Here is a 24,665-nt window from a genome sequence, read left to right as displayed (position 1 = left end):
AGACACCCCCTCCTTATTACAACAATGCAAACTCAGGCTGGTGGCAGATTGGATTCCTGAAATATCGGCAGATTTGGATGGCATCAGCACCTATAACCCATGGGACTTGTTTACAGCAGTAGCACGCGAGGACAAGAAAAAAGAGATACCAGCAGCATGGTCACAGTGCAACATGATAAGGTTAAGGATCATCCATCCAAGAGAATATACTAACCATGGGTGATGAATGGTGGGGCTTACCTCATGAACTGACGAGAAAACATAACCATTTCCCAATTCTGTTGGGAGCTGCAACCACCAGAGGATACTGCACTGAATAGTTAAAACCAATTTAACTGCAGATGGTTTATGCAGTCTACTCTAGTGCTTAACCTCTGAATGAAGACCATACAAATTTCTGGCTGTGCAGCATTTGCATGACGAAATTAATAATCAGTGCACCACTGGAAAATTTAAGCTACAATAAACAAATGATTAGCTTGGTATACATCGGTAATGGTGGGTCTTAAGGGATTCAATAAAAAGCATACATGGAATTGGACCACTTGTTTCATGTAGCAGAGTTGTAAGCAACATCAGCGGAAGATGTATCGATGTCGTTCAGTCCCAACTCCTCATTTTGCTCCCAAGACCTCTCATATTCCTCAACTGAGATAATAACATCCATCGTTTGACCATGTCAGTACAAATTAATAATCTACAAACACCAATATGGGATTTGACCATGTCAATACAAATAAATAAACTACAAATATCAATATAGGAGAGAGACCATAGAAAGCAAACGAAGAGAGAGAGAGAGAGAGAGAGAGAGAGAGAGAGAGAGAGAGAGGGCATAGACAATATGACGCTGTTTTGTGTGTTTGTGGGAGAAAACTGGAATTTAACAGTAGCATCTTTATTGGTAACTTCTTAACGACATCATCTTAATTCTCTCTGAAAACTGGAATTTAACAGTAGCATCTTTATTGGTAACTTCTTAATGACATCATCTTAATTCTCTCCACACTGGGTTTTTAATGCAGATATAAATATCAATTGCTTCTTCGATCTCCATGTTTTATTCAGATTTTACAGCTCTTCATGTGTTTATTCCACCACTTTTACCTTCTTTAAAAAAATAAAAATCATTTCACCATTTGCCTAGAGGTTGCTACTGGTTCCCTGAAGGAGTGTGCTCCATTGGTACCGCCGTACCGGTGCCACTGTAAGCTATGGTGGCAGAAGTGGGCCCATGTGATGTATTCACGACATCCAACCCGTTCATATCCCCAGGGCCCAAAAAGAAACTCGGGTGGGCTACAGCACAGGCGGCTGGGGGGACTCCCTGTTCTATACAGAATACAGGCCATCCTGAAGCTCCATCTGCCCTGGATGAAGGGTCAGGACAAGATCAGGCTGTTCTGTGACTAAGGTGGGCCCCAGTTAGAATCAAGGCTGAGCATCCACTCCCACCTCGTTCCCTGTGTTGTGGAACCACCAGAGTTTTGGAATGAGCTGCTTTTCAGGCTTGGAGGTAACCCGAGGGGATGCATCTGATGGGCAGGTTGGAATGTGATTCATACACCATGTGGGCCCCACATCTGCCCAGTATCACCATAAGCTTAAGGTGGTACCGGTACCACTGGAGCAGACGTCTTGAAACCATTGGCCTTTCTCCTATTCTTCTTAAACTTCCACCATTTATCTTAGAAAACAAAGGCTGAACAGTGATATGTTACACAGCCAATAAAACAGAAACGTAAGGTGGCCTGCAGGTCTCAAATAATTTAACATGTCATCCATTATCTACGCAAATGTGACCAATGAATAAGTTACTTTCTAAGTTATCTGCCATGTTATGCCAACACATTCGGTTCCATTTTGTAATCTCTATCTGTGAAATGAGAAAAATAGAAAATTGCCAACTTGGGTGCTGCACCGAACGCTAGTGGTTGTTTCTTGTTGTATATCTGATCCAGAAATAACGAATAATGAGACAATTCATTTATTGACATTTCGTGCTCATTTGCATCAGGCCGTGATATATCTGATCCATGCATAATATCATGAAAAATGGATACAAGTTTTTTACTGCTACTAAGTATTGGCAATGGGTTTGCGAAAGTATCTAAAAGGGTGAAATTTAGATATTGCTTCAAGAAAAAACCAGCAAATATTCAGAAATATAATAAAATGAAAATATGTGTTAGAGATCCCTATATCATAGGTTCTCTATTTGTTGAAAAGTAGCCTAGACCTGTTTCACACCTGATAAACTATGGGAAGTATTTCATGTGTAAGAAACCAAGCAGCTAAAGTCATACAAAGAGTAGGAAACATGCTTTCTGGCTTTCCTCACTGACAACAATAAACTTACAGATGAGCTGTTGGTCATCTTCAATGGCATCAGTATTTGGGGCAACAAAAGAATTTGCCAAGGCATCATCGATAATCAAAGTCCATGGATCCTCCACTTTCAGAAGCTACAGAATGCAGGTGAAAGGCATTAATGAAAAGAGAAACCAGTGCATGCTTTTAAACTAAAACCATGTGTATAACATTTCTAGCAAAAAGGAAATTTAGGAACTTCAGGAATTTAACAATTAAACGTTCCATCTGATTCAAAAATGCATTAATTATCAGCCAATACATTAGGTTTTAAGCAAGGATATTTTGAATTGCAGTAGTTGTTTCATTTCTGCTGGGAGAACAGAACTGAAATGTAATTACCTTTATTAGCCTTGATTTGAAATCTTGCCATTTGTTACTTTTCCAATCATCAAGACTATCGCCGAAAGTAAAACCATGTACTCTCTCAAGATCTGTAAGACAATCATAAAAAGATCATGACTTACTGCAAAAGGAGAAACTAAGAAATGAATGATTGATGCATACTGTGACAATAATAGGCACCACCGAAATCCAGTGGCACAACACGTCAAAGGTCAACAAACGCAAGACAAATGCAGGACAAATCATTATATGCTCAAAATACCATTGAAATAACCACTGTGTGTTGATAATAGCTAACCTAATATCATAATGTGCCTGTTCTTTTGCCAACCCAATCTTCTGAAAATTAATCAAACCATGAAAATCTTCCGACTGGAACAAAATGAAGAAATAGATATATTGAGTAGCATACCATTTAACTAAGTTATGAGATTTTCTTCATTTTTATGGACAACCAAACATCTTATTAAAGAATAGGGGAAATTACAATTGGGTGATAGAATCCTGCATGAATCCTTGAGCATCTCTCACCCACCCTAGCAAGAGCTATTCCCAATGAACTAACTTCCTGTGAACCGAGGAGAACGTAGTGCTTTAACTTCACATTGAGATCTCTAATCTCACTGAGCAGAAGGGAGACGCGCCTTGTTTCCATGGTTTCTCTGGAGAAACTGAAAATCTTGTAAAAATCCACCTTCCACTAACAAGGACCATTACAAAAGAAACACTTTTTCTATAGGTAAGCTGGGGCTGAACCCGAGATCTCAATATTGAAACATGCATTGTCTAGTATTGTGTACAAAAAGAAACACATGAGAATGCCTTCACAAAGCACTTTGGATTTTGCAAGACATTCGCCTTCCTGCCCAGACCAGAGAAAAAAATATATATTGATTTCCTTCACTATCTTTGAGGATACTGCCCAAACCAGCCAGCTCTGTGCCACTACCGAGGTTCCTTCAAAATTAATTTCTTAAAATCATCGGAGGGTGATGCCAGAAAAACCATCAAAAGATGATTATACATAAGATGTTGGATATATGCAGACACACAATATTGCAATGTCTTGCTGATATATCACGACATATCGCTACATTGAGATATTTTGCTAAAAACCCATAGAAAAATTTCTCCATATTGTCAATACATTGCGATATGTATTCCAATACATTCCCCTACCAGAAATTCAAAAAAAAAAAAAAAAAAACCTCCACAAAAATCTGTTCTCTTAAATTCATTTGACAGAATCTGTTTTTATACTTGTATGATTTATAGATTATATGAACTCATTTTGGATATAACTGCATCAGAAAATGCATGGTTTAGGATCATATACAAAGGAAACTTGTTGTGCATACTTTTTTTTTGTGATTTTTTTATTTCAAAGTTTATAATCATTTCCCTTTCATCGTATCCTGAAAGTTCTATTGAAAAATTCCATCATTTCCCAATGTTCCCCCAAGCAGCGATACATTCCCTGATACAAGCAATACCGATATGTTTCCATATCCCAAGGATGCAATACGTACATCAATACCGATATTTAAATCACTGGGTATATACTGTACAAACTTGCTTTTTCTGATTTTTTGAATTCTAAGTGCATAATCATTTCTCTTTCAACCTATATTGAAAAATTCCATCATTTCCCTATGTTTCCCTCAAGCAGCGATACATTCCCCAATACACGCAATATTTCCCATGCGATACCAACATGTTTCCGTATCCCTAGGATGCGATATGTGTATCGATACCGATATTTAAATCATTGGTTATATGGGCCTTGGAAAGACAATCTGGCCTAGATTATTGGATCTCAATCACTTGTTACCTTCTTGTGATGATTAGAATTAAGTCATTAGTGACTTGTTCATTTCATAGTTCTATTATTAATTTTGTGTGAAACTTGGCATTATATGTTAAGTGGGTCCCAGTGATTCCTTTATGCAGTCTCTTTAGTAAGCCCATGAGAAAAACGAAGTGGACACTAAGGCTAGTATAAGGTTTGCCTCATCAAGAACCTTCATTTCAAAATTCAATGATGGTCATTCTTTGGTCAAGAGTAGCATTCTCATATCATTACGTGCTAATAAAACATCATTGACATATAAAGATTATATCAGGAAGTGCCTCCCAAATTGTTCATATGTACACAATGTCCTTCTTCACACATGGAAAATCTGGAAAGAGAAAAAAGTAATGGCTTCATGGAATCTCATGTACCACTATCTTAATGATTGTTTCAACCGGTAGATAGACTTCTAGAGGTTACCGACCATGCTTACCTAATTCTCTTCAACATATCTCACAACTTGTTCCATATAAATGTCTTCCTATAAATCTCCATTCAGGAAAGTGGTTCTTACATCCATTTGATATAATTCTAAGTCAAGGTAAGCCTCGACGGCCAAAATCATGCGAATTGATGTAAATATGGCCACAAGTAAAAAGTCTCTTCATAATCAACACATTCCGCTTGTAAGATCAACTAGCTTCTAAATATGATTTTTCTTTATCGAATCAATTTCTTCATTCATTGCAAGAATCCAATCTTCAGAATTTGGATATTCCAGTACTCCTTCATACAAATCGAGTTCATCTTCTACTGCGATACAGGAGCACAACTTAGCTTCTATCAAATGCCTTTTAGGGATTCTACCTCGCAAACTTTGTCGTAGCTCAAAAACACTAGTCAACGCACTTCCACTATCTTCATAAATCATAGGAGTTCTTAGATTATCATTGTTTAGACTGTTGCTCCCACTTGAACTAGATCCGACATCTCATAAAGTTCTGTTTCTATCTTGAGCTTTTCTCTGCCAAGATATCTATCTAACATATGTCACATCTCGGGATTCAATTTCAATCCATCAACCATGGTCCCCATATACTAACACATCCTTTCAAATGGACAGGATACCAAATAAATAAGCACTCAATTATTCTTTTATCGAAATATGCACTCAATTATTCTTTATCTAAGTTGCTTCTGTTCTGAGTAGAAATTAAAATGTGACCAAATGAAACCTATTAAATGACCCAATGACAATCTCTCCAATCAGTCCATAATTCAAAAGGGTTACGAGAATTAATTTTGAAGGTAACTCTATTTAATAGATAAGCAATTATAAGTAGTGCATCTCCAAAAGGTAGTCGCCAGATTTGTGTGAGCCATCATACATCTCCTTTTAACTACAACATTTTGCTGAGTGTAAGGCATAGCATACTATCGACCAATGCCAGCATTTTCACAATATAATTTGAAAATCTCTTATGTGGAATTGTGTACTCTCCACTCCTATCTGTCCTGAACACTTTGATTCTTTTATCCAACTGATTCTCTCCTTCCAGTCTTTACTTTTGAAACAGTCAAGTGTTTCTGATTTTGGAAAAATTAGATATGTTGTTTCTAATCATGAATTGTCATCAATAATAGTTATAAAATATTGACAACCATTTCAAGCTTGCACGTTCAGAGGTCCACATATCACTATGTATAATCTGTAGAAGTTATTTAGCTCTACTGACTTTATGGAAAGGTTTTCTAGTTGCTTTTCCAGACAAATAATATTCATAGAATGGCAAATCTACTCTTATCATTGTTCCCAATAATCTATATCTCATACTAACCTCATTATTCAATCCTCTCCTATATATCTCAATCTATTATGCCACTTAACAAATTCATCTAAGTATTACATTGTTTTTCCTCAGTGAAACCGTATATTTACAAAATCTTACATTTAAAATTTTTTTATTTTTTTTTAAAAAAAAATAAAAAATAAAAAAATCTCTATAACTAAACACGTGACAAATATTAGATTTCTTCTCATCTCGGGAGTAAAAAGATGTCCATAAATAGTAGAGAATGTTCTATGATCGACTCGAGACGATAAGTACCAATGTTGATTGCATCCTCCGACACATTTTTTCCCATATTTAGCTTGTGATTTTCGAGTGGGATAGTACAAAAATTGACAGTCCTTTGTCACTTGCCTTGTTGCACCCAGTGTTCAAAATATCGGTATCGCGTTACGTATCGCACCTTTGGGATACAGATACATATCGGTTATCGCATGAGATATATCGATTGTATCGCGTAATGTATCGCTGTTGTTGGAAACATGGGGAAATTGGTCGATTTTTTCAATGAAACTTCGGTGATTGTTAAAAAGACATCAACATACACTTATAAATCAAAACATTACAAAAAATAAGTGCATATAATAGGTTTTCTTCGTATGGGGTCCTAATCTATGCGTTGTCTAATTGAATTAATACAAGTATATTCAAAGTTTATTCATATAATTTATAAGTATAAGAAGACATGTGGAAACACAAGCAATACATTCAAAAGCAAAAGAAGAATCACTAGATTAGGTTACATACATGTTTGATTTTATATTTGGACACAATGAATGATTGCAACCAATTTGCTAGAAAGTGGGAAATTTTGATTTTTTTTCAATTTTTCGCAACTCGGCTCATCACCTCCAAATCTCGAAATTGAAGCTCCCAATCCATGTTTTTTCATGAAAAAACCATGGATTTGTAACAATTTGACACTAATTTAACATGATTTACAAAAAAAAATAAAAAGGATCGAAAATCTAAAATGCTCACCGGATCGAACATGTGAGATATATCACACTCCTTGCGAGTTTCGTATCACAAAGGTGGGATACAAGATATATCGTGGGATATATCGGCCAATATCGTTGATATTTAAAACACTGGTTGCACCTAAACCTACAATCCCTTCATTAAAGTTTAGATCAGTTCAACACTTCTGTACAAATACAACTAATTGGTGGAGGAAATTTTACCGTTTTACATTCAAGCCAAGTCCTAGCCCAATGGCCCTATTTTCCACACAAAAAACAGGAACAATCACCGTCCTCTGGCTCTTTTTTTATCATCTTGACTGCATAGGTTCAATATAGATATCATGGAGCTGTAACGATTATGGAGGTTTCATGGATTGATATCTGGGTGGATATAGTCAATTTCAAGGGTGAACGATAGGGTTGATTAGGTTAATTATCGGTTCCACTTTCGACATTCGATATCAAAAACCACACAGATTCCAAACTGAACAACCTTTGGCTCAACTTCATGTTCTACATGATGAACTAAGTCTTTAGAGGTCTTCATTGCCTCATTGTAGTTCAGGATATATTTGATTTGAACAAAAAAAAATCGGCAGAGATCGAATGCATCGCTATAATTTTTTATTTTCAAAACACAATACATTTCACAATTTTTCTAACCGTTTTTAGTGTGTATAACACATTTTCTTCATCCACTAAAATCCTAATAGACCCATGCCAATCATCAAAATTGTACCCATCAAATATCTCTCCTTTCAAGAATCAACCACAACTGATTTGGATGTCATTACCAGTTACTAAATCAAGTGAGAGTGGTCAATCAGAAAACACATCCAACACACTTTAATTTTATTCATGCGCAATCATCATCAATGGTCCAAAGGATCCAAATGGGCATCACTTACACCAATTGACACAGGCAGTACAATCACTGTCAGTCCGGCCCAAAAGTCGACTTACCAAATTGGGTGTGGCAGAAGCAATCAGAGTCGAAAGGGCAATGAACAGCTCAAAGGGCACAAACGCTGCGACCTAATAAAGAGTCACAATACACAGCCCAAGGAGTGAAAGAACGTGGTCCACTAGAAAGGAACAGAAGTATGCCATTCACTAGGAGGAAGCGTGTATGCAATCCAGGGGCAAAGTGGAACATGCATTGCACAGTCGGAGGGAGGCGTGTGGTGCAACCCGAAGTGGAGTGCGCTTAACGTGGTCCGAAGTGTTGTACACACTAAGGAGAGGAGAGACAGCGAGATAAAGACCGAGGGAGAGGGGATTAAACAGGGAGAGCAAGAGGCGATGCATGAACCGACCATTTCCTCTCCTCAAGACACATTTGGGGCAGTTGGATTGGCCATGTGCAAACACGTGGTGGGTTAACATGTCATCAATCTTAGCAAGAGATTCCAATCCACATAAAAATACTGAAATAATCATATTCTATTGAAAAATCTACTCATGCAAATAGCTAGTTTTGGCAAGAAACCATGTGAGCTGATGCCAAATGAAACCTTTGTAAGTCGTGCCACTAGAAAGTACAACCATGAAGCTTAAAAGAAACATGAAAAGAAGAATGAAAGAACCGAGGGAGAGAAAATTAACTTACTTTCACTTATTTTAGTGATCAAACCTTCCACAGTTGTAACAACACCACCTAATGTGCCACTTGTAAGCTCCAAATCAAGCTCTGGAACTTTCACACTTGCAGTATCTGACTGGGAAAAAACATACCATGAATACAAATCAGGCAATGAATGTGAAGGCAAAAAGGATACAAGACAAACAGTTATAATTCTTCTTCATCATTATCATAACCTTATCCCAATTAAGTGGGACTAATCAAGGGCCATAACTTCAGTCAGACCATAGGTCATCAAGCGTTTTCCTTTTCTTCTGTACAAAATTATTATCAACGCTGTTTCTGTATTCAACCAATTTTAGACCTGGCCTTTTAGAAGAAGCAACTTGCCAAAAAATAAATTGACAACACTAACCACCCAGAGGACATCCAACACCAGCCAACCACTCCTACCATAATCAATGCATTATACCATATACTAATGTCATTAGTGTAAACAAATTATGTTCAGATTTTCTTCAGTAACTTTAAAAAATAAAAAAAAGTACCAGCTCAAACAGCATAAGATGTAGAGAAGCAAATGGTAAGGGTATGATAGAAAATGATCTGTTTTTCATTGTCTTTCATCCATTCATAGGGGTATTTCACCTTTCAAAAAAAAATAAAAATAAAAAATTCATAGGCATTTCACATGCAGTATTTGACATTATAATGCGAGAGTAGTTGGGGACATTTTTTATCCCACAATTAGTTTCCAACGGCAGATAACTTGGTATATTTAAGGGACATCCAAAGACATTTTAAATAAAGTTATGAGTATTTTAAGAATTCAAAAATGTGTGTGCTGTCGAACGTGTGGTTAAGATTTCACCTGCAAATGCCACTCAACAGTTTATATTTCCCAAAAAAAAGCAAAAAACCTCGACTGTGCTGACTTCCTCTCTCACCAAAGCCAGCTCTCCCAACCGTGCTTAGTCAGCTACGTACCCACTGCAGTTACTTTCACATACATAAATCCACATGGGTGGAACTTTCATGAGATCCATCCCATCTATCAGGTATGCTGCCCCGGTCTAAACATCGAACACAAAAATCATGATCATCCAAAACTCAGGTAGGCAACACCACATGAAACAGTTGGGAAGGAACATCCACCTTTAGTTTTGTGCAGGGACTACTGTGGTGTTTATGTGTCAGCCAATCCATTCATCTAATGCAGTGTTTTAAATAGTGGTAGCGTGATGCGTAGCGCTCAACCCTCTATAGCGTGTAGCGTAAATATGTAGCATGTAGCGTAAGCTACAAGATACTTCTATTTTTTAATTTAAAAATAGGACAAATATAATAAATAGTGAAAAAAAAAAAGGAAAAAAATATAAAATTGCCTAAAAGATGATTCATTTTATCAATTATAAGCATGTTCAAAAAAGTTATTAGTTATCATTTATCAAAAGCCAATCCACATACATAAGCCAAATCAAATAATTATCACATCAACAACTTTCTAAGCAAACCACTTTAATTAATAATGTCTAATTGAAACCACAAGTCACAATTATGAAAAGAAATAAAAATCCCATAGGTTAAAAGTATCAAGTATAATACAAGTGTCACATTCCTCAACATTAGAAACAAAGAAAACGTGAAAAAAATAATAGTAAAAAATAAAATAGTAAAAAAATACATTGTAGCTTACGCTACGGGCGCTACGTGCTACGTAGCTATAGCCTACGCTACAGGGGATTTATGCTATTTGGGACGCTACGTAGCGCTACGGCCACGCTACGTTACGTAGCGTACGCTATGTAGCATACACTACGGGCGCTATTTGAAACACTGATCTGATGTGCCTCATATTGATGACAAACTTACTCAAAAAATCACAATATTCCAAGACTTAGTTGGGCTATCACGTAAATTTAGAGGTTTTAGGTATAAGTTTACAGGGTGGCCACCCTGAGAGTTGAATCATCCTGAATTTTCGAATCAAGGCCAAACAAGTTATGGTTTAACTCATGGTAAGTGTAGATATTATGCACATTAAGTCATTTACCCATGTTAATGAAAGAAACCCCAGTAAGTACATGTATAGGCAAGGTACCTAAGTGTAAAGGGTGATGTGTTTTTTTTTTTTTTTTTGTGTAATACCTAAATGGTAATTTTTAATGGATCCCATCATCATTTAATGTATTCCTCAATTAACTTGCTCGCACTTTGCAGTATCTTGAGGAATGGCAGGTGGGGGTATGAAAGCTACTTCTGAGAACGACAAAATCTAACATCCACAGGGTGAACTGACGGAAACCCATCATATTCAATCATAGGTCTTGCCACTGCACTTCCATTTTTCTTTTTCCTCTTCCTTTCTCCATCACTAATCATTCTTGACCTTATATTCTATCTTCTCACTACCACAACATCTGGTGCCTTGGGTCATCCGATCCTCTCTTTATGCAAAATAGTACATTCTCAATGCAAATTACACGGGTATCGTCCTCTACCATCAGATCCCCATGATGTTTCTTGCTTGAACTTTTCATGTGCAACTCCAAACATATGCACATGCATCGCAAACCGCATTTGCATCCCCATGATGTTTCTTGCTTGACATTTTCATGTGCAACTCAAAACATTGGCACATGCATCGCTAACCGCATATGCATCCTACCAGCAGATCCCAACAAGCCAACCACATCTAATCTCTCTTTCCTCTGCCATCCACAAACCTTAACCTTGTAAGTCAGTTGTGGGATTGATAAATAAGTCTTTCGAAGGTGATGATGATAATTGATACCCTTTCTTTTCAATCCACCATCCCTTCATGCTTTCCCAATAATTCACCCCATCTACCCCATGAATGAATTATGACATTAAACCATGCAAGAAAGAAGCAAACTTTATTTTTTGAATGGTAATGCAATTCATTGAAAGAAAACTAGAATACAAGCAAGCAACAAGGAGACAGCCAAAAAAGAATGAAGAGAGTTCAACCTAATATGCCCAAATCGCAAAATTACATGAAACCACCCTACTCACCCATAATATCCTGTCTTTCACATCCCGCAAAATGATGAAGCCCCAAGGCCCAATGAATGTCCCTGCTCTTGAACCTTTGGAAAACCGCATCAATGAGTTCTGACCTATTATTAAAGGTCCTATTCTTGAACTCCTTCCATAAGGGCCAGACCACCTCCAAACAAGAAATATGCCAAAGGATTCTCTTCCTTTTACCCTTATGCGCAATAGACATAGGCAAAACCAGTCCATGTAAAAAGGGTAATAACCTTTATCCACATCCCCCAAGCAAATTCAGAGTGCATGAAGAGATGGTCAACTGATTCCATATCCTTAAGGCACATAATACATCCATTCGTAACCATCATATTATGCCTAAGAAGATTTTCAATGGTTACAACTTTGTTACTGACCAATGAACGCAATAAGTGACCCAGGTACTTCCATGTGTTAGCTGAGGGCATCGAGCATGTTTCCGTCACATCACTGAGTACAAAGATTTCATTGAAAACTTTCTACAGGAGTCAAATTTCCACATCCATCTATTATGCTCAATATGACCAAGAGTTATATTGCTATTACAACCCAAGAGAGGCTAAATCTTGTATCTCCTCATCCCTTAAAATTTTCTTTAAAAATCGAGAGACCAAATTCCATTATTCTCATGCCTAGCCTATTTTGAGGGTCCAACTAGAGAAAATAGAATAATAAATAAATAAATTTAATATTTAACTGAGTGGCATTACTTTGGAAAGACACACTAACAACTCTCCCATAAGTTCGCATTTTTTGAACCAAAATGCAGAAAACATGTACTAAAGGACTAAACAGAAAGAAAAATGCTTTCTTACTTCAACTAAAAGGTTTTCTGTGAAAATAAAGCATGTAGGAAATTACCCCACTGTATTCCCTACTGCAGATTTCTCAACAAATACAACAGTAAGAACACTGTGTTTCTAGACTGAAAACTATACCGTGAACCATGATCTTTTTTCCATTTTCCACCATGCAGTAACATGAGTTTTAACACCAACCGTCTTCAAATTTCTAACACAAGACTCCCATGTATTCACTTCACGCACTTGCAATCCACAAAGTAGCAAGGATCCTGACTCATACAAATCCACCTTGCTCCAAAAAATTTCTTACTTCGCCTTTTTTATGCTTTAAAAAGCTGGAACGTGGGTAATCTATATCTTTTCGAAGACTCTGTGCTTTATCCCTTCAAGCACTGAATACCCTATCATATGAAAGCATGATAAGTTCTTATTCTGCTTTGCTCTCTTTTTTTTTTTTCTTTTTTTTTGAAGATCGAATATTATTGAAAGGCCAAAAAAGCTGCAGAAAAACAATGGTTCTCATTCCGCTTTGCTTTTTTTTTTTTTTGAAGATCGAATATTACTAAAAGGCCAAAATGGCTGCAGAAACACAAAGGAAAAGCAACAGAAAAAACATCAACAGCTACAAACTAAGAAAACAAAAGAAACCTGAGAAGCTATACAACTCGACACCAGCCCAGCCCCATACCAAAGAACTGACAAAACAATCATCCAACAAGAACAAGAAAGACAAAACAGAAAGCCCTAAACACTAGTACAGTTGACCAGCTATCAACAACCAGTCTTCAGGAGAAGCCTAAACACTATTATTCTGCTTTGCTTTTGCTATCAGAATGGGTTTAAAGACGACTAAAACCTATAAAAAGATAAGCAAGAAACCCATGAATTTCTCCAATCTTGAATTTCCCCAATCCTACATGAAGTGGTTGTTTGGATGCCTGTTAATGGTTTAAGTGGTAAATGATTTACAGGTGTAAATCATTTACAGTATGTCTTGTTTGGCTGTAAGCTGTAAATGATTTACGGGTAAATGATGGTCTCTGTTTGGATAGCCTCTAAATTGTTTAAGTCCTATAAATGGAGAGCCAATCTTTAAAATTATAGCCATTGGGTTGTAAATGGAAAGCTTGTAAATGAAATCACAGCTTCTTGTTGGGAAATCAAATAGGGCTGAAAGCTGTAAATGATTTACAGCCTGTAAATCATTTTTCAGCATCAAAAACAGACTGTAAATCATTTTCAGTTAGCCCCATTTACAAGCATCCAAACGACCCCTAACTAATAAACTTTCACCATCCTAGACAAACATCAAGAAAATGGAAAACCCACAACCCTCTCTCCATACTACATTTTGAATTAAATCTCATAAATAATTTCCACTTGGGGAGAGCTCAGACTTTGTCTGTACACTATTTTCTGTGAAAGGTCTGACATAGCCCAGAACTAGTGGTTTAGCTCAACCAGGTACGGAATGTTGGCCAATAAATGTGTCGCTCGCATTCTTAATCCCATTATTCATCACAGGTAAAGACAGCCCATTCTAACCTAACAGATTATTTAAGACCATCTATAAATGGTCGTGTACCATGAATTACCTGATTCTTAAATGGACAATGCATGTTTTGCAAGTCAATGGGACTGGGTGGAGGTTGACAATAATTATCTGGTCATTCCACTGAACCAAGTTGGAATTGAACTGATCCAAGTTTATTTGACCAATGCATGAAGTCAATGTGTTGACTATAACCCCGGTGGTTACACACACACACACGAAAGAAAGAAAAAAGCAAGGAATTCATTTCCTACATGTTGAAAGGTCAATAAACAAATTGGGGTTCACATGAAATAAAATAAAATAAAATCACTGTAGGGGATTAGCTTCTTCCTTTTTCACATATAAAAAAGGTTAACTCGATTTATTTATCAGAGATATTGCACAAAAGAGAGGATCAACCTATCTCGAAAGCTAGGATGGATGTTGGGGATTGGGGTTTCTTTTTCTTTTGATGTTGCCGGCTCGAACTTAACGTCTTGTTAGGTTGTGGTTTGGTTTGTAATTTTATTTTATTTTTTTTGGCTTTTTAGCCTTTTGCAATAAAATTGTTTCTGTTAATGCTCCAAAAAATTGGGGGGGAACCTTCAGGATAGAAAAAGAAAAAGACCTTTATCACATCCCGGCTAAGGTCATCCATGTTCTGCACACGGATTGTGATCCTCTTTCCTTTCGTAGGAATTTGCCCACCTGGCTTCAACTGCTCATGAAAAAGACAAGACAACAATTAAAAAGATTAAAGAACAATTCTTATGATGATAAAAACCGACAATCCAACTAAATGAACTGCAAAAAAAAAACCCTCCAGAATTGAGAATAGGGATTTCAAACTCAAATGAAATTCACAGTTACTACAAACCTCAGAGCTACGATAGCCACAAGCATCACATGAAGATGCCATCACAATTACTTCTTGAAAATATGGAATGTCTGCAGATAGCTTAAGGCGCACAAAAACAACAAGTACGAGTAAAAACAAATTATATGCATTTTTTAGGGTAAGAACAAATTATATTCATTTTTTAATGGTAAGACAAATGATACACAGGTTCAAGAAAATATCACTATTGCCAAAAATGAATCACATTTGGGTACAATTGTAACCAAATCATACTGGAGATACACAATGTATGATTCAATCAAATGGCATGACTGCACGGACAAGGAAAAAATCCACAATCCTGCTGGCCTGTATCACCCAAGAACAGGTAATGCAAGGGCATTTTCACACCGGGCTCGAGTGGGGTAGCCCGTGGGATGCGGGGACACACTCAGGGTGGGTGGCCCGTGTGAGGCGGGTGGCTCGTGTGAGGCAGGCCCCACCCATGTGATGCAAGTGGCTCGTGTGAGGCGGTACCAATGTGATTTGGAGGCCACGAGGGGGGGTTCAGCAAAGGTCCTAACACATGTGATGTGAGGCCTAGGCTATGAGATAAAGGGATTAATTCGCCATGCTCTAACAGTTCGAGATTTTAGAGCAAGTGGTTAATTGTCCTGCATCAAATTGGTATCAGAGCGAGAGGTCTCGTGTTCGAGACTCATCACCAGGGGTGATTAATGTAGGGGCATTTTCACATTGGACTCGAGTGGGGTGGCCTGTGGAATGCAGGGACACACTCGAGGTGGGTGGCCTGTGTGAAGCGGGTGGCTCATGTGAAGCGATACCCATGTGATTTGGGGCCCACGTGAGGGGTTCGGCAGAGGTCCTAACTCATGCAATGTGGGGCTTGGGCTATGAGATAAAGGGATTAAGCTCTAACAGTTCGAGATTTTAGAGCAAGTGGTTAATTGTCCTGCATCAACAAGTTTATGACTTTTGCACTTCAAACTGAGGTACTGCAGCACATGGGTAATTCATTCATTTTGAACTGATCATGTAGCATATTTGCTGGCAACCATGGACCATTAGCTATATTCTTTTGTGTTCTTTTCCTTCTTTTTTTTTTTTTTTTGGCCATATTTCCCAAGGTTGGAAAACACAAGACTTGGATTCAACCAGCCTACTGCAAAATCTTGACTCGAGCGAGTTGACTCGACAAGTTAGTCGAGTCATGGTATTTACATAGTTGACATATAAGAATATAATGCGTTCATAAAATTCACAAAATGAGGGCATGTTAAAAGAAAAAATAGATTAAGAGTTACTCGCTTTTCCTCTTCCTTTTTCCTTCCCTAGAAGATTTGAGAACTAACCCCAAGAACCTTATTCTTTTCCCTCCATCACAACCAACGGATGCTATTAAAAATCTCAAAATCTAAAATTATTCCATAGAGAAGCTAAATATTTGGGGCCTTTTCCAATTCCAAGAAACCCAAACATTATTTCTACAAACCCCAATACAACACATCGCTGGTTTCTTGTCAGCGCCAAAGTGTCACCGCAGCATTGATCATTGACAAAGTTGCAGAAGTTTGATATTGTTGATCATTACCGTCATCATGATAGCCTTGTTCTATCTTTTTGGATTGGCTTTAGGAATCCTGTTTAAACAAGAATTCTCATGATAGTTCATGAAAAGTTTGAAGACCTGCTGACCACCTGAGACAACCGACTCTTCAACCCCAGCTGGGGACCACCTAAAGACCTAATGCAATCACTACTAGGTGGAAACTTCAAATTGTTAATCATTACCCGATTTTTCTTGCTCTTGAACCCTTTGTCGACCTCACTTCACAAACCAAGACTTGAAAATTACTGTTATAGTCAAAATGCAAAAGGCCTGAACCTCGAAAATCACCTAAGATTTTAGAAGTTTAAAACGCCACTTATTAGGTTACTTACGAGAATCATTTAAATGCGCAAACTCATAGAAACACAATTCAACAAGGTTGGCTGGCTTGTGTTAGCATGACTAGGATGAGTTTCCTTGGATTCGCATGTCGAGGCATATAAACACTTGGCCAAACTAGGTAAATTCCTTTTTTATAGGGAAAGATTTGGAATTTTTTCACTCAATTTTGATCAAGATCAGTCAAACGAAGGGAAAGAAAATTTGAGTCGAAGAGTTCTCCAACCTTGTTTTTCATGATACATGCTTATGCTTTTAAGAGCGCAATATAAAAACCCTTTAAACAAACCCAAATTCTACATTTTCCAAATCATATGACACAACTCAAATTGCACAATATGACCAAATGGTGCAATTTTTTTTTTAGACAAATGCTACAGTTGTACAATCAAGAAAATATGAAATTTGAGTTTAAAAATCCAAAAGCAAGATTCAACCTAATTTAACAAACATGTAACATTTATTATCCTTGATGAAACTAGATTTCAATGCAAGATATGTTCCAAAGGTTATAAATAGCAATGACATGGACAGGGAGAACAATGGGTGAAAGATGAAGACTGTCTCCTGAAATGAGACTCCGGAACCCAATAGGCCAGGTTGTTAAGGATCTCCTGAAGAGAACAAGTCTGGATATTGATTCAATTCAAGAATCAGAGTAGGAGAATGTGAATGAAAGGATGATCTGAGAGATGGAGCATGGCAAAAATATGCTTTTCTGATCTCCTGGCAGGGTTCAGCTGGCAGAATTATCATTATGTGGAACAAGGATGCAGTTGCGATTGAAGACAATTTTGTAAGGGAATTTCCTGTGTCAATTCAGTGATCTATTGCAGGGAATAATTTTTCTAGGATTTAAACCCTCTACAAGAGAAAATTTTGGTAAAGAGCGCTCTTTTAACTATTCACTTGTGTGTGTGTGTGCGCGCATGTGAAAAGACCCAAAACAAAGTAACATCAGACCCTATATCTCAGCCACTAAATATCCCCCAAAAGGGAAAGCACAGAAATCCCCCAAAATATCAGATGTGGCCCTAAAATACTCCTTGTGCATAAATCTCAACAGAACCCCGGTGGACAAGGGTTCGAGTATCCATAGGTGGTGAAATCCCACAAAGGTGTGAGTGTGTGGGGGTGTGCGTGCGTGTGTTAAAAAAATAAAAATTATAATTATAAAAAAAAAAAGGAAAAAAAAAAAGAACCCTAGCGGAAAACTCCTTTGCCCTATTTTATAGAAAGAGATTTCTTATCTTTCCAAAATTAAACAACTAGAAAATAGCATGACACCTAAATTCAAAAATCTTAAAAACTGCTTTTAAAAGGGCCGGGAACACCCTGTCGTCATAAAAAATAAAAACAAAAACTAAAGACACCCAATAAGGATTCTTCCTCAAATCTAAATCAAACTTCCTATTTCATATCCTTTTATACAATCGATTCTCTATGAACACCTAAAACGGTAGGTGTTAGAACTTCTTAACACTAAAATTACTGGCCACAAGACTATTCCTCCATAAAAATTGCTTCAGAATATAGTTGCAGGCAGTGTTCGAGTTGTCGGTATCGCTACAAGTTTCGCTGGCCGAAGATAAAGATATAATATCGTTATCGCCAATAATATCGCCGATAACCGGAAATGCAGGGAAAAAGGGGGAAATATGGGGAAAATGGTGGAATTTTTCAGTGAAACTTCAGGGCATGCCTAAATACACATATTTACATATTCAAGAACGAAAATTTTGCAAAAAAAATGCATTAAATTGAAGTTTCCATTTAATGGGGGCCAAAAAGTATGCGTTGTCGTAACAAATCACTCAAATAGTAACCAAAATTAGTTTATATAATACAAATGCAAGCTTACAACAATTAAGACATGAAAAAGTAAATGAATTGAAAAAAATACACATTTCTGGCTATGTTTCATCCCCACATAGAGTGACAAGGTGGCTCATAATCATTATCCGGATCCCGTGGCAGTTGAGAGTAGTACTGCTGCCCAACATATTGGCAGTACTGTTCCCAGGTCATCCTCTGCTCGTACCAATTGAGGAACTCTCTTATGTACCTCTGATAGTCATCCTCCTCAAACTGTACGAGTACGCCTAGACGTGGGAATTGCGTGACATACATCGACGGCATTTCCTGAGCAGAGTACTGAGGAAACAGATCAAGTCCAACACCGACTCCTTGATAGTATTGTTGTCAGTCATACGGGTACCTCGAATATCCTCCTGTCAAAGGGTCATAACTCGAAGAACTATCTTCTGGCTGCCTGTACGCATGGGTAGAAGAGCGTGACTGAATGTCAGAGCTGCCATGGCCATACCCGTGATATCCCCCATGAGCATAAGGCGGGACAGAGGTGGAGCTCCCCTGATCTGAACTTATGTCCATAGATGACAAGCTGCGTGTGAGAGCATCAGCCGCGGCGCGTCCGGCTTTCTTTTTCGAATGGCGCTCGAACATATATCAGCTTGATCCAAAACTTCAATGGCCCCTAAAAAGTTTTGAACGCTGGACATCACTGTCCCCACTGTTTTCTATGGTGGGGTCCACTTGAACTTTAGATCTATCTCATTCTTTTTCTCATGACATAAAAATATCTCTCTAAATTAATAGATGGTATGGATACAATACATGCATCATGGTTGGGTCCACATAGCTCGGTGACGTCACATCAGTAGCCATTTGGGTTAGCCACCCCATTGGGGATCGATGTCATGCGTTGAAACGAGGTATCTGCACTCAGTCTGCGAGTTAAGCTATGGTTCTGGGTGTCTTTGGCTACGACTTTTGTCAGTAGCCAATCCAGAAATCGGATTACCTACTGAGTTACTCAATACGCTCTAAGTTGGGCCCACTGTGAATTTATGTGGTTTATCCACACCTTCCATCCGTTTTTTCATATCATTTTAGGCGTTGAGCCCAAAATTGAAGCTTATACAAGTCTCAAGTGGACCATACCACAGGAAACAGTGGAAATAATGATTTCCACCCTTGAAACCTTTCCACCCCATGCAGCGCAGGATTGAGATTTCCTTCCTGCGCTGCAAGCTCAGGTGGGGCCCGCTGTGATGTTTGTGAAACATCCTCCGTTCATCAGTTTTGTGAGTTCATTTTATGACATGATGCCAAAAACAAACCGTAATTAAAGCTCAATTGAGCCTAAAAAGTGATAATTAAACGTCCATGGTTGAAATATTTGTGAAGCCACAGAAGTTTTGATTCATGCCAATATTTTTATTTTCAGTTCATCTCAATAGTAATGACGTTATTAACGGTACGGATGGCATCTTCAACGGTTGGAATTTCCCAAACCACATTTTTCCTTTAGTACAGCTCACTTGAGCAGTTACGTGAACCAGGAAGGTTTCAACTGTGGGGTCCACCGTGATTTATGTATTTTATCCACTCCGTCCATCCATTGTACAAGATAATTTTAGGCCTTGAGCCTAAAAACGAAATATATCCAAACCTCAATTGGACCACACCGTAGTCAACAGTATGAATTAAAATCTACCGTTAAAAATTTCTTGAGGGCCACAAAAGTTTTGGATCAAGTTGATATTTGTGTTTTCCATTCATCCATGTCTATGTGATCTTATGAACAGGTTGGATGAGAAATAAACATCACCATGGGCCCTAGAAAGGTTTTAACGGTGGAAATCATTATTCCAACTGTTTCCAATGGTATGGTCCACTTGATCTTTGGGTATGCTTAAATTTTGGTCTCAACCCCTAAAATAAGATGGAAAAACGGATGGACCACATGGATTGACCAGATACATTCTCAGTGGGCCCCAGAAGAATGTGCTCGGTACATTAACAACGTACGGAACCACGTACACGATCCCATTTACACTTGCCCGATCCCCATTTATGCCCGCCCGATCCCCAAATTCCGAAAATCCCTCTCAAATTTCAAATTTTCATCTCCTTCTCACCGATTTCTCCAAAATTTCAACCAAAAATCCCTCTCCCTCGTCTCAAATAAGAAAAAAAAAATACCCATCAAGATCTCGCCCCGCAAGCAGATTCGAGAAGTTGAAGGATTTTTCGATGGAAAAAAGGAAAATTTTGGGTTGAATCTTACCAGATGTTGCCGATCTGCACTCAAGGCTTTGAATTTGCGTCTTCCTCCAGATCCAGGCGAAAAAACAGGTAATTTTTCGATTTTTTTTTACATTTTTTCGCTAACAACTACCCCTTTTATCGACAAAGGGGGTTGTTGGCTACAGTTCCCACCCGTGGTTGGTGGGAACAGTGAAATATCGCCGATATTTTGAAAAATACCGATTATCCGGCGAGATTATCAGCGATTTTGGGGAGAGAATCGAAAAAACGGGGTTTCGGTGTCGCATAGCCGGCGAAACCGATATTATCGGCGATATTTTGATAATATCGCCGATATTTTATACACTGGTTGCAGGAAGCCTGAATGGAATAGGAAACACAGCAACAGAATTAAGTGGGAGTGTATAGAAGCATCTGTTTCAAAACGTTATCAAGTATAAAAGCTAGGAAACAGGAACATGACAGAACTGAAGTGCAACTCAAAGTGAGAGTGACTCCATAAAGTGACTTTTATACACGTGGATCCCACATAAGCTTCAAAATGACTTTTAAAATGTGGATCCCATATAAGCTTCAAAATGACTTCTGACTCCATAAAGTGAGATCAACTAAGCTTCAAAATGACTTTTATACACGTGGATCCCACATAAAATAATAATAATAATAATAAAATTTAAAAAAAAAAAAAAAAGAAAGAAAAGAAAAGAAGTTGACTCCATAAAGTTAAAACCTAATATGCTCCTATCTTGAAAATGTGAACCTCATAAAAAAAGACTTTTAAAGCGACATAAAACCCTAAAAACTGCAAATTGAGCCCCTTGGTGGCCTTAAAAACATGTTTAGTACACGTGACCACCGAATGGACCGATTACTGAAGTAAATGCTATTGAGTCTTCGCAGCGGATATCTTCATCCCCCTCTTCCTGTGATGATCCCAACTTGCATTACCATTATGAACATGCAATTCTCATGTTTCCTCATCCCAATTAGGAGTTTGCTCAAGTTTTTCCATCTCTTTGATTTAACATAAAACTTACTCTTTTTTCTTTTTCATATTTTGGATCTTCTTGATTCATTACCAAAGCCCATGATTACTTGTAATTATATAATTATACAAAAAAAAAAAAAAAAAGTGGAGGTGTGGGGTATTTATCCCCATACCTCTTGCATGCAAAGCAAGTGTCCTACAATATGGGCCACCTCCCTGCGCAACTTCTTTCCTGGGTAATCATTTCTCCTTCCCTTTTCTTTTTCTGAAAGCAAAGATAATTTTATTAAGAAAGAAAATAGGGAACACTATCCAAGGCAATAGATAGGTCTCACCAATATACAGAGATTGCCTTCCAACACCTTCCTTGGCTTACCCATTGGATGCTGAGTTAGCCTCCCTAGGAACTAAACTGAAACTGGAGATAACATCCATTTAACCCTGTTGACCTTAAAATAATGCTCCCAAGGATAATCACAAGATGTTTACTACATAAGTCACCATTTGAATAATCTTCCTAGCATTTGTTTGCATTCGTCCACAATAGCAGTAATGAACAACAAACAATTGTCCACTCCAGTGACGGCTATTCCAATGCTTAAGTGGAATGTCATACTACGGACTGGCACAGTGGCTAATTTCACCTAGATTCATTTTCTTCTTAGGGATCTTGGGAATCCTTATATAATTTCTAATCTTATTTTTCATGCTCAAATGAAACATATTATTATGGATGACCACTCCAGTCATGGAAAGTTTCCGGTGGAGGATTCTGTTTTTTATATCAATCCACTAGACATCAAATTGTAGACAATGACTACATCACAATTGAATGATAGGCATACCCTTTCCAGCAAGCTCTTGATGCACTAACACCACCCTTCTCAGCTTGCGTGGGACCATTTTTTTTGAAGGATGGATAAATTTTAACAAGAAGAAAGAAAGAAAGAATCAGACCCTTTCCTGGCAAGATCATTAGCAATTGCATTTTCTTCTCTATGAGTAATTAAGTATGAACAAACAAAACTCAGATAGTTCCTTTCATTTTCAACCTGTTTGATTTTCTAAATCCTCAGTAAATACCGGATAAATAAACAATTATTACATTTTCACCCTGTTTGAAAATACGCGAGTATTTCTGCTTTGAAAACCGTCTAAAAGGACTAGTTTAAATTTGTGCAGCCCACCGTGATATGTATGACATATCTGTGCCGTCCATCCTTTTTAACAGAACATTTTGAGACATGAGCTGAAAAATGAGGCAGATCCAACACTCAAGTGGCCCACGCCAAAGGAAACAGTGGCCCCAAGAAGTTTTAACGATAGGTGTTCAGTTCCTTTTTTCCTGTGGTGTGGTCCACTTGAGTGTGGATAAGCCACATACATCACGGTGGGCCCCATATATATTTCGCACCTCGGTTTTTTTTTGTTCAAAAAGTAGGCTTGTCAAATCAAGCATTGGGAACCATGCAGTAATTACTCGAGGAAATAATCATTGCCCATTTACAAGGTATTTGGAAAATCAAACAGGCCCTAATATCTTCTACCCCCTCCAAGGATACAAATGAGAGAAGAAGTCTACCGGATAACATTTGTGGAATCACCTTCCACTAACGTAGGGGGGAGCGTTCAACCGGACTGATTCTTTCATGCCTTTCCAAAGCACCTGAACTCGGTTTCATTAGATTCCACCATCCCAGTGGGACCAGCAAAAACACCACGGACCATTCCCTAATTGTCTCAAATAGCTCTCCTTAGTTCTGCTGGTCCCAGGTTTCCTTTGGAGCTGACATGGAAGTTGAGTTTCCAATTACCTTCAGGAGGGGCAAACCATTCTTGCTGATGCCTTGATTGAGAGATAGTCCTCAATAACCTCCAACCAGCCTCTTTCAAGCACCGAAACACGCACTCCTGTAAATTCCTTCCAAGTAGCCATGAGTTCTTCTCGTGAGCTTAGCTTCCCAGATGGCGGTCCTTATCTCATTCCGGAAAGCTCTATTGTTCTGCTCTCAAAAATAGACCCCCAACACGCAAGGAGAGCGAGCTTCCAAAGAATGTTCCCTTCTCGAATTTTCCAATTACCTTGGGTGGGAGTGTTGAGTTAATATTCACTTTTTTGCATGGTTGTTTTGCCTTATTGCATCTGTATGTAACAAGGGGAAACATTTACCTTAAGATTCTATAATGAATGAAGGACAATTCTGTCATTTCAACCCTTTTCACATTTGTTTGCAAGTGGGATTCAATTGGTCTGAAAATGTATCTTGTGACGCATATGGAGAATCTGGATCTCTATGCAACAGAAGTCTGTGTCTAACTATGATGACTGCAAAACAACACATGAGGGATTGCAATATAGCCGTAAATGGAACTCTTGTTGATTGGAGATGAGCACCTTTTTTAAATTTGTTTATTTGAATAGTAGTTGATCAACAAGAATCAGAGATGGTAGATATGCAACATGATCACGAACTGATGGAAATCTATCTCTAGAATTGGAAATA

At 37.9% G+C, this 24,665-nt stretch overlaps 1 protein-coding gene across 3 annotated transcripts in view; it reads right to left on the bottom strand.

The window, feature by feature from the left end:
* Nucleotides 1-446: 446 nt before the first annotated feature.
* Nucleotides 447-24,665, bottom strand: part of LOC131240169 (uncharacterized) — a 61,398-nt gene continuing 37,179 nt past the window's right edge. For 2 of the 3 annotated variants that reach the window (XM_058238246.1, XM_058238245.1), the window contains 6 exons: nucleotides 15,170-15,240; nucleotides 14,921-15,010; nucleotides 8,932-9,040; nucleotides 2,713-2,804; nucleotides 2,360-2,465; nucleotides 447-648 (listed from right to left, as the gene is read on the bottom strand). In XM_058238246.1, the coding sequence (XP_058094229.1) occupies nucleotides 551-648; nucleotides 2,360-2,465; nucleotides 2,713-2,804; nucleotides 8,932-9,040; nucleotides 14,921-15,010; nucleotides 15,170-15,240 (566 nt within the window). In that variant the 3' untranslated portion in view covers nucleotides 447-550. Of the gene's footprint in view, nucleotides 649-2,359; nucleotides 2,466-2,712; nucleotides 2,805-3,041; nucleotides 3,088-8,931; nucleotides 9,041-14,920; nucleotides 15,011-15,169; nucleotides 15,241-24,665 lie in introns of those variants that run through there. The other variant, XM_058238248.1, reaches the window with a different exon arrangement.

This window comes from Magnolia sinica, chromosome 3 (genome assembly GCF_029962835.1).
Source record: "Magnolia sinica isolate HGM2019 chromosome 3, MsV1, whole genome shotgun sequence".
In the NCBI taxonomy this organism is placed as follows: domain Eukaryota; kingdom Viridiplantae; phylum Streptophyta; class Magnoliopsida; order Magnoliales; family Magnoliaceae; genus Magnolia; species Magnolia sinica.
Note: the sequence above shows the minus strand (reverse complement) of the source record. Positions and strands in the feature narration are given on the sequence as shown.